Here is an 11,017-nt window from a genome sequence, read left to right as displayed (position 1 = left end):
TTGGCACCGGGACCCACACGTGAGGAGGGAATCAAAGCCCCGAGCCTGAGGCAGGATCCATCAGAAAGCTGAAGGCAGGGACCTGTGGGCAACAACAAAAAAAAGATGTGTTGGCGGCAGGAACAAAGATTAACTGTCCCAAGGGAGCGGGTCCAGCTTTGCAGGCCCTCAGAAGTGCGGCTGGTCAGCGAGCGGCTGACACCCCTGAGCCCTTCGCCTCCGCGCTGAGGGCCCAGGCCAGGCTTCTGGGAGCTGAGCCCCCAGCTCCTGCTGACTTGTGCACCAATTCTGGAAGGACATTCTCTGAACACATCAGTGAGGATTCATCTTGTGACGCAAAAGATCCACACAGAAAGCAGTGAAACCAGGCAGGGAGAGTCTTCCCTTCCCTTATCTTCTATTTCACCGGAACCACCTCTGGGGACTTTGGCACGCTTGACAAATGTCAGAATTTGGAAGGATGTCTTTGTTGGCAGAGGGAAAGCCATGATTACACAGGAGCATGCCGCCGTAGTTCTCTGTGCTAAAACTCTAGGCGGTGGGCAGAGACACCTTTCCTCTCTTTTCACACCTTTCCGCTCTTTGCTGATGTGCAAAGTCCTCAAGGCAGTAGCATGTGAGTGAAGATGAGATTCTCTGCTGTGACAAAAACAAATCCGTCACAAGCGCTATGCGCGCCAGCCAAAGGCATCACGTTGTCTAAACGAATCACCAGGCAGCGGCAGCTACACTTGCCTGACTTTGAAATCCTTGACTCATGGAACACTCATCTCCACTAACACCCACTGCTTATGCAAGCGCCTTTCTCCAGGTGACTCGAGGCAGTTTACAAGCCGCTGGCTCAATCCTCATCATAGAGCATTGGGTGTGGAAAGAGGAAGGTTACACATAATTGTCTGCATGTGATATGGGGAAACCGGGGCTCAAACAAAATGCGTAGATATTTATGAGTCACACACTGAACATGGTAGAGCCAAAATGAGCTATTCTGAATTCTAAGCAAGACTGTTTTCCAAAATGCAAACTCACTGGGTTTTATGTTTAATAACCAATTTTCCTCCCTTCATTCCATCTCTGACTCTTGCTCCATCACTCTTGCCATTTCATGGCCCTTTGGTTGATTTTAGAGGCCTCTCGACCTTCCTCTAGTCTGTACCCAATCCCAGTTCTGACAGTCACTTTATTCTTTACATTTGATCGATTATTGGCTATTACATTGATCCTGATATCTCTCCCATGTTGAGCCTCTACTTCGCCTTTCCCATACCTGACCACAATCCATAATCTTGGTGCCCAGGGGTAGGAATGGCAATAAGGTGAGGATAGGGGATGAAGAGAAGCTCAAACATGGAGTATAAAATGCCCATTTCACCCATCATTTATTTTTTTTTAAAAGCTGAACATTTATTGGCTGAAGTTTTTTAGGTCAAATCAAAATATCCTCATGACAAAATAGCTGCACTAAAGTGGCTCTATTAAAATAGCTGCATCCAATGAACTGAGAAGCTAGATGTCAGCTGCTCCTGCACCTGACTTTGGTCCTCTATCACTTGCCCTTGCCTTCTGTTCTGCGGTATTCTGGTGTGTGGCCAATCAGACGAGGAGCTAGCACCAGGGCCACTTTTTATCTTGTTCCAAGTGAGGACTATGTAGGTGTTACAAGTGAAACTGGTGCAGACGCTGAACAGGATGCTAATGGCATGGCCATGTGTTTCCACCACCCTGTGAGGCACCGGGCTGGCCTCAGTCCTGCCCCCATCCACCCACAAACTCTTGTTGGGTCAGAAATGCAGATTCTTGGATTGTGCCAGACAGCCAGATGATGCTGGGGTGGAAAAAAAGAAAGAAAAAGCAGATTTCTAAATAAAGCACATCTCATTTATAAAAATAAATAGCCACAGCCTAGCAACATGCTCAGCTTCCCTCTGTGATGTAACCTCTGTGGCTGGAGCAGAGAATGACACAGCCTTCAGAGAGCACCACGCCCTGGGCCCTCCCCATGTGTAGTTCTCATCTGGAGAGTGCTGACAGTGGCGCTGTGAGGGCCCAGCTCCTCATTCCAGGCCAAACCAGGGCTAGTCTCCAAAGAAGCAGGAAGGAGCCAGAGCTTCCCAAACTTAACGGGGCCCCTAAATACCTACAGGCTCATGGCAGTAAGTCACCACCTGAGGCAAAAGCAGATGAAGTTCTTTCGGGTGCTCTATTGAGACAGAATCCCCTCTTTGAGACCATGTCTTCTATGTTTACTACTGAATGCCCAGTACCCAGCTTAGCACATGGCAGACAATAAATAGGTGACAGAAGACTGGATGGAGATATGAGTGAATGAATGTTGTCATCCCATAACCGCTGCTTCCCAAACTCTCCTCCCTAAATGGAGTAAACTCCAGGATCTAAAAAGAACTGTAATCTCCTGCAGAGAACTCAGCACAAAGGCAATGTGTCCCTGGACTTGATGTTTACATTTTAAGTGTTAACTGGGGTAAGCACCTGAGAGGTTACTAGGAAGTGCGGGCTTTTGTAAGCCAGGTGCAGGTGGTGTGGCCAGCACTCCCGGAAGAGCGGACGACATGGGATGTGCACTTGGAAACAGTTGTCAGTGCTCCTGAACGCCTCTCCTTCTTCAGTCAGCTTCAGCTCTAAGGGTGAGGCATTGCTAAGCCAAGAAGTTATAGTACAAAATAGTACATGAGCTTCTGCTCTTACTCTTGTCAGGAAACAAAATGTGGTGTCCACAATGCCTCTGGAGCTCCGCTCACACACATCAGAAATGGATCACAGTCTGTAAGACTTAATCCCACCTCCAACCCTCCCACATTGAAATGGTTAAGTCAGTACAGAGTGATCCCGACACAGCCCTCAGAGAACTGAAAACGAAAATCTTCTGAACCCTGTGAGGATCCCCGTGAGGTTCAGGGGAGAATCTTAACTCCTGGGATCAATTGTTTCTGAGAGGCCCCAGGTATTCCCAGCAACCAGAGTGGTGGAAGACAGCATGGCAAAGTCGTAAATCACCTCTCAGAGCAGAGGCCCTGGGTTTAAAAGATCAGAGAAATTGGCCCACAATTCAGAAATCTGTCTTCAGACATCCTCGTCTGGTCTAGCCAGAAACAGTAAAACCCCATCCATGGCAGGGAAAAGAAAGCTCCTGATTAAATTCAGATGTACAAGAATACATTACAAGTCTGTAATACTTTATAATGGACAAAAAAAAGAAAAAATCTAAAGAGCATCAAAAGTGATACAAAGCCCTGGCCGGTGTTGCTCAATGATTAGAATGTCAGCCTGCGGACCAAAGGGTCTCGGGTTCAATTCCTGGTCAAGGGCACTCACATAACTGGGTTGCAGGTTCAACTTGATCCCTGGCCTCGGCTGGGAAGTGTTTCTCTCTCTCTCTCTCTCTCTCTCTCTCTCTCTCTCTCTCTCTCTCTCTCTCTCTCTCTCCCCCCCCCCCCCACCCTTTCTGTCACTCTCTCTAAAAATCAATGGGGAAAAATATCCTCAGGTGAGGATTAACAAAACAAAACAAAAGTGATACAATAGCTCCAGTTTTACATAACAGAGAATTCTGAGGCCTCACAGACTCCTAGATCATCTCTGTCCCACAGCTTCCCAGACGAAGCTTTGTTACTGGAATATTTAGGAAGAGGGACTCCACCAGGGACCTGACTGGAAGTGGAACTTCAAGGACACCGCCCCAGCAGAGGGTAGCACACAGACTGCTCAGTGACCCTCAACTCTCCTTGGTGTTTCTAAGAAAAGCCCTCTCTAGCGCAGACTGGCCATGGCATTCACAACCACAGGCCTCTGCTCCAGCCAGGTGAGGGGACAGTGTGTTTTGTGGGTTCCTAATGCTCCATGCCCAGGGCTCCCACTTCTGAAACGGCTGCTCAGTGATAAGACTCCACTGACCCCCATTCTCTTTTAGAAAATACAAAGGTTCATGAGCACCAGGTCCAAGACTTGGCTCTGTGATCCTAATCACTCGGAAACTCAGTTCCCTCATCTATAAAATGGAGACAATAGAAGCCCTTCTGTCTGCCTCCCCAAAATTGTGTGAGGAGCAAATGAAACACTATTATGTTCAAATGCTTCTCAACTGTAAGCCATAGTTCTTTGTGAGACTGCTGTCTAGATTATAAGGGTTTATAATGAGAAGTTTGCTTCTGCTATGGGGAGCGAGACTTCTTTGTCACACCCTCAGGGTGCTACCTAGTTCCCAGCCTTCTAGTGCTTGGCCATCCTGATCACAATCCTAAGTTTTGCAGGGATTCCTGGCTTGTTCCCTTGGCTTCACATACCAAAGACTTCTAACATGTTTGTATGTCTGTGTGTAGGAAATAGGCATCTGTGACCCATCTCTAGCATAGTTAACTTTTAATGGAAATGGTTACTGAGTTTCCCCAGGACAAACAGAATGTAGGGAGGAGGGAAGAGGATTTAAGAACAAAGAACTGTGGGTATGGACCAGCAGCACAGTGAAAACCCCAGAGGCTCCTGCCTCAACTACAGGAGGAGGTGGAGACAACTAGAAAAGGCCTCAGTCCAATTTTTTTTTTTAAATGGCCCAATAGGAGACAGTAGTCTTAGGTAATGTATGAGGAAACAGGTGACTCCATAGTGCTCAGCCAATGAGGAACCAGAGGAGGGACTAGGTAAATAAATAGGCTGTGATCACTGCCCCAGGTGTGCCTGTACAATTGGATATCCATTCTTGAGAATATATTAAAAGTTTCATTTTCTCCATACTTCTGTCTCCAAGTCTACTATTTGAATTCGGACAAGGTGAGCATTCCTCACAATTGCTTCTCTCTCCTTATAATCCCTCAGAAAGTTATAGAATTCTAGAACACATGAGAGATTTTGGGGGCTCACATAGTTCATCCACCCCTCATTTTGTAGGTGGAGGCCCGGGGTCACAGGAAGGTTAAGAGTCTGTCCAAGATCATACCAACTTTCACTTGTCCTCTTTCTGGCTCCTCTCACAGCCCGCCAGTGGGTCTTTGAGGGTCAAGTCCACATGCCCCCCACTTTTGAATGAGTAATTACTACTCAAGCTAAGCGTAGTATGTAGGATGTGTGTGTGGGGGGGTGGGGGTGGGGGCAGAGAGCAGGAGCAGAGCAGCCAGTTGAGGACAAGTATAATAGTTATGAAGTAATGGCAGCTACAGTGACAGGTGCCTCTAGAGATTTCGATGATACTTCATCTTAGTAGAGTACATCTTTTGAATTTTCCTTTTATTTCTGAGAAATAAGTACACAGTTGGCCCTTGAACAACATAGGTTTGCCTGTGTGGGTACACTTATACATTAATTTTTCAGCAAATATATACATTACTGTAAATGTATTTTCTTTATGATTTTCTTAACATTATCTTTTCTCTAGCTTACTTTATTGTAAAAATACAGTATATAACACATATACAAAATATGTGCTAATCAACTTTATATTATCAGGAAGGTTTCCAATCACAGTAGGCTATTAGTATAGTATTTAAAAATCAAAAGTTATACTTAGATTTTTTTACCTGATGGGGGATCAGTGCCTCCAACCTCCACATTGTTCAAGTGTCAACTGAATGATCATTCCACTTTTGTAGTTATTTGAACTCATTTGCATTCTCCAAGAAATGACGGATTACATCCATACAAAGCATAGATGCCCCTCATATCGCCGGGTGTCTGGTTGTTTTAGAAGAAAGTATGAGGGAACTAGAGTTAACTGGGTGATAATTCCTGTATCTTTTGCTCACCTTCCTCTCAGCAGATGCTCTTGATATCTATCCAATAGTGATCGACTAAGGGACGTCTGGACCACAAGAATACCTAAGTCTATTGAGGGCTGAGAGGATCAGTATCTCAGCCCACTGGTACCCCACTGACCTCTTTGAACTATAGGATTACAAAACTCTGGCATAAAAACAAAACAAAAACAAACAAACAAACAAAAAACAACAACATACAGATCTGGCCTCCATTGCAAATCTGAAATCCACACAATCTCTAGGTTTCTGATGAAACTAGCAAAACCTAGGTAGTCAAACTTCCACTGATGAGCCAATATTTCAAAGCTTCCTCCAAGGGTGTTTCCTGCACTGGGACTGGTGTGGGTTTCTGTTTACATCCCCACTTTCTGGGCCCACGTTTACTCCATGTGTACACAGAGTGGCAGGTTGAGCAATGCCCTAATGACTTTGGGCAAGTAATCCCAGAACACATTCAGCCTGCATTAATTGCTAATCTAAAATGAGTTTTACAAAAGCAGTAATATATATATATATATATTTTATGGTGGTGTTTCAAGTCACTAAGTAATATTCCAAAATTTTAAACTTCAGAAGTTTCTTATTAATAAATTTAGATAAACTGACTTTCTTGAAACATGGGAAGATCTGAAAACTGAGGGCACTTCCCCACAACTCCCCAACCCCATCCCATGGTCACAATCATCTGAGTCTGAGGGCCTAGGGCCTGCAGTTGATAGTGTCAGCTGCCAGAGTTTAAATCTCATCTCTGCTCCATTCAGGTAATCATATTCATGAACTTTACCTCTCAAAATCTTGGTTTCTCATCTTTAAAGACATTATTTTTTGTGTGTTCAAAAAATGCTTAAAACAGTGGCTAGCACCTAATAATCATCCATCAAATATCCATACTTTCTTCTCCCACCCCCTTGTGTGTGTGGGTAGCGTTTCTATTTTTCTTACCCAGAAGTATAACTTCTAATATAGATAGTTCAATAAATGGAGTTTGGCAACCATGGTGCTTCAAGTCACTAGGTAATAAGCAGCTTGTGTACATCCTTTCCTGGGTTGATTGGCCTTATTCCCAGCATGAGACATGTCCCTTCTCTCTCTCTAAGCCTCTTTCTCATCCTGCTGAAGCCCATAATGAAACCTGACATCAGTGCAAAGAGCACACAGATAGGCTGAGTGCTCAGACTTTCTAATTAAAGGTTTCTGGACAGAAGAAACACAGCCCCCTGTGTAGCCCCAAAGCATCTCATCTTCTTTTTAATACCCAGCTTCCCCCAGACATATGAGGAGAAAATATTTTTAGCAATTCTATGAACAAGTCAATCAATAAGAGGACATGAATCCATAAGAAAATGTGGGGCTCGTTTCCTCACAGAAAGTTCTATTTAATAAACCAATTTCTGCTGCTAAGCAACCTTGATGATGCCTCTTCCACAAATACAGCTAAGTGGAATCCTTGATTGTCTACAGTGGATTAACTTAAAGCCGTTGTGAGTCAAAAGAAGGTACCGGAGAAAGTTTTACGCAGGCTGTGGGTGCATGTGAAATATTGCATAACAAAACAGGAGTGGCAGGCCCAGGCTGTGCTGTATAAGGCACGCCGGCGTTTTGCTCATGCTTTGCGGGTTGACACTCCCTTTTTGGGAGCCAGCCGCAAAGACCTGGGTTGTTTACTCACGGCTGAGTGAATGGTGTCATGTGTGGGAGACAGTCTCCTGTTCTCTCAAAACACTAACACTTAATCGGTGGTTCGATCTTACACCGAACTCAGGGAAGTCAAGGGAACACCCTGGAAGTGAGAAAGACTTTGCGGTGGACTTGATGTTGCAACTGTCAAATCCGCAGCATAGTCATTATGCTAAGGAGATGAGGTGAACCGGGAGCCAGCCAGTAAGAGCAGCCGGAGAGTGGTGCCATTTCCCACTGATCCAGCCTTCTGGCTCTGTGGGGAGAGGTAGGGCAGCGGGGTGCCAGCCCACAGTTCCTTTGACAAAAGTTGACACACTGGCTGGCTACACCTCCCTTTGCTGAAATAATGGAAAATCCTTTGGAGTAATTTCCTAAGCCTCTAAATATATGTTTCACCTAATAAATAAATATGGCTATTTAAGCAAAGCCAATCAGCTAACGTGAAGAACATTTGGAGGGATGAGTGTTTGGAGTGAGGAAAGATATTTCTGAGAAAATTCATCTTCTTTATAGTATCTTCATCACCATCTTTTTTACACTGAAAAGAGTCTAATTAAAAGTGCTTGCCTATATTTAAATTAAACTATTAAGCTGCTGACGATAAAACTACAAGAAGTGAAGAACTGCCGTTTTGATTATTCTTTTGGCATCTTTGACCCTTGGCTCTCTTCCCTGCTCCTAATCTCTAAAAACATCGCCAAGACCTGGAAATTGTCACACCAAATCTCCCTGCATCACTTCCTGCTGCTGCATCGCCCTCCAGGATGCGGTTTCCTTCCCCCTGGACTCTAGGGCAGCCTCTCAGGAAAACTGAGTTTAAAGAGATAAGATAGCTGCCTCCTGAAACCCACCACACTCCCCCTCCTGCTGGAGAAACAAACAAATAAACAAACAAACAAAGCCATAGCACCAACTGAACCAGTGTCAGACTCCTGGGCTAGAAAGCCCTTTAACTTCACGTTGCTTCCAGCTTTTCGTCTATAAAAGCAAAGCAGGGAACTTGCTCACTGCTCACTGCCCAGGACTGCTGAGAGGCTTTATGAACAATGGTTTGGAGAGCTCCTGGAAGGCGTGGAGAAATCTGATCGCTGTTCATTGAGAGGAAAGATCATTCGAAACCAGGAAGCCATCAACAGCCTACAGGGAAGGAAGAGATGAAAACACCCTTCTCGGGAACGTGAGATCATCTCCAATCTGACGAAAACTGTGCTGTGAGGACCAGCAGAGCGAGGGTGCGGCGAATGCCAGTGGAGGCTGAAGAAGCAGTGGAGATGAGAAGAGGGAGCTGGCTCCAGGATAATCAGAAATCCAGACAACTTTTCCCACCGAACCCCTGTTTCGGACCTGTTCTATATGTTGATCAGTATATTGCTTACATGGGTATACAGTTTCCAATGTTTATCAAACGATACACCTATTGTACAGTATATATAAATTGTATCTTAATTTTTTAAAATCTACCTATCTAATCCCATTTGAGTCAATGAGTTTCCTATTGTACCGATGAGCAGCTGTACTCCAATTACCAATTTTTATAACATAAGTCCTCATATTTATAGTCAATAAGATTAATGTATGCAAATATGGGTATTCATGAGTCATAATCATAGATATAGTTATTAAAACCGGCTTTATCTCTCATTCTCTAGTAACTTATCTCTGCACATTTAAAATGCACTGATAATTATTCAAATGCCAAATGTCTTTGGAATTACCAAAAAATAAAATTAAATTGTGAGCAGCAGACTTTTACTGTTAGATGTTTTGCTATATTCTAATACATTAAAAACTGAAAATAGAAATGTGACAACTCTGTCAGAATATTGGTTTGCCCAAATCATCCTATACTCTGACTAATAAGCCAAGCGTAATAATAGAGTTTATGATATGTATGATTTAGACTTTGGGGGGAAAAAATAGGTAACAATAGTAATAACTGAATACATGATTAGGTGTTTGGTTTACAGTTCAAATGCAAAGGATACATTCTGGTTAACCCAGACTCATGAGAACAATCAATGTCTGAAAGAAGCCCAAAGCTGAGTCCTTGTTAAGAAACATTGTACTTTTGTAAAACTCAAATAAGTGTGAATTTCAACTTTGTGCATTATCATTCTAAAAGAAACTTTAAATAAACAAAGAAATAACTTATCTAAGAAGAGGCAGTGATTATAACAAATCAACTAATTTGCCACCAGTTCAATATTCCTGTCAATATCAGCACAGGCTCAATCACTAAGCAGTGAGGTATAATCACCACACAACCTTCCTCAGCATCATCACAGCTTAGGTCATCTGAGACTTGGAGATTTGCATGCAGCAAATGTATGGAGACTGCTCTAAGGAAAAGCACCTGAGGAGAACAGTGAAAACAGGATTGAAAGCTGAACCTCCTGCAGTGGCAACAGAGATCTAAGATGATCTCAGGAGGAATTCTGAAGATGTACGGAGAATCTACTGATGACCCTAAAGGAGAAAAGGGGGCCAAAATTTATATCCCTACATCAACCCCTCGTTGAATGTGGACTCACCCCCCACCCCCCAAAGAGACTTGACTTTGAGCAAGAAACCTTCTTTTGACATAGAGAGCCATCAGCAGCCAGGAGGAGCTTAAGGGGAATTTAGTGTTACACTACAAGCTTCATGATATGAGTCTTTACTAAATGGCCAGCCATGTGCTAAGTTCTTTACACATGTTTTCTAATTTCACTATAGTCCTAGGAAAGAGATACATGTTTACCCTTTTTACAGTTGAGGAAACTGAGGCTTGGGAAAGCTAAGTAACTTGCTCCCAAATCAGTACATCCTGAATTCAGACTCAGGCTACATGTCTCCAAAGCCCTTGCACTTGAGCAAAACCCTGGACGTAGAGTCACGAGGCCAGGATCCCCTCACACTGACCAGCTGTGTAGCCTTGGCCAAGACACAGCTCTTCTTAACCTGTGGAGAGTTGGCATATTCCTGAAACATTCAGGGATGCCCTAAGGCATAAAAAGAGTGGGGAGGAAGGAGCAGCTGGACCAGGGCTAGAGGAACGATTCTCCTGTGGACCTGCTTTCCAGGGCTGGTGGTGTCCAGCCATCGATTTGGTGGTGTCTACAGGAGTGGCAAACTTGAGCATCATTAAGGCCAATGCCAATATCCAAATTGCTTTTGGACAATAGTGGTGCCTGCAATCAGATAAATGGAAGGGCTGTCATTCTGGGTTGTTCATCCACCTGGAAGCAGGACTCCTGGCAGTGGGCAGGGGACAGGGAATTTAGTAAGAGGAGGAAAATGTTAAGCGTCGCAGCTGGCAGGTACCAATAGGGAGTACTGCAGTCCAGCTGTACTAATAAACCTTACCCTGGCTGACAAGGCCATGACGATCTTCACCTACAGACATACTTCTCCCACCACAACCACTGCTGCTTTTACCTCCTGCCCTGCCCTCAGCTACACTGAGCTACTTTTCCTTTCTCCAGCATTTCTCAGCTACAGGCTTCTGCCTAGAAGACCCTTCTCCTTGGCTCTCTTTCTTTACCTGACCAACTCCTATCCATCCCTCAGGTGTGTGCCAGGACTCTTCCAAG

At 44.3% G+C, this 11,017-nt stretch overlaps 1 protein-coding gene across 1 annotated transcript; it reads right to left on the bottom strand.

The window, feature by feature from the left end:
- Positions 1-1,475: 1,475 nt before the first annotated feature.
- Positions 1,476-10,808, bottom strand: SMIM2 (small integral membrane protein 2). Its single transcript, XM_045587781.1, has 2 exons — positions 10,791-10,808; positions 1,476-1,772 (listed from the first exon to the last, which is right to left on the bottom strand). The coding sequence occupies exons 1-2, from the start codon at positions 10,806-10,808 to the stop codon at positions 1,476-1,478; spliced, it is 315 nt and encodes a 104-aa protein (XP_045443737.1).
- Between the last annotated feature and the right edge of the window lie 209 nt (positions 10,809-11,017).

The sequence above is a fragment of the Pipistrellus kuhlii genome, unplaced genomic scaffold, assembly GCF_014108245.1.
Source record: "Pipistrellus kuhlii isolate mPipKuh1 unplaced genomic scaffold, mPipKuh1.p scaffold_m20_p_3, whole genome shotgun sequence".
Lineage (NCBI taxonomy): Eukaryota > Metazoa > Chordata > Mammalia > Chiroptera > Vespertilionidae > Pipistrellus > Pipistrellus kuhlii.
The sequence above is the reverse complement of the archived record's forward strand: the minus strand, read 5'-3'. Positions and strand labels throughout refer to the sequence as shown.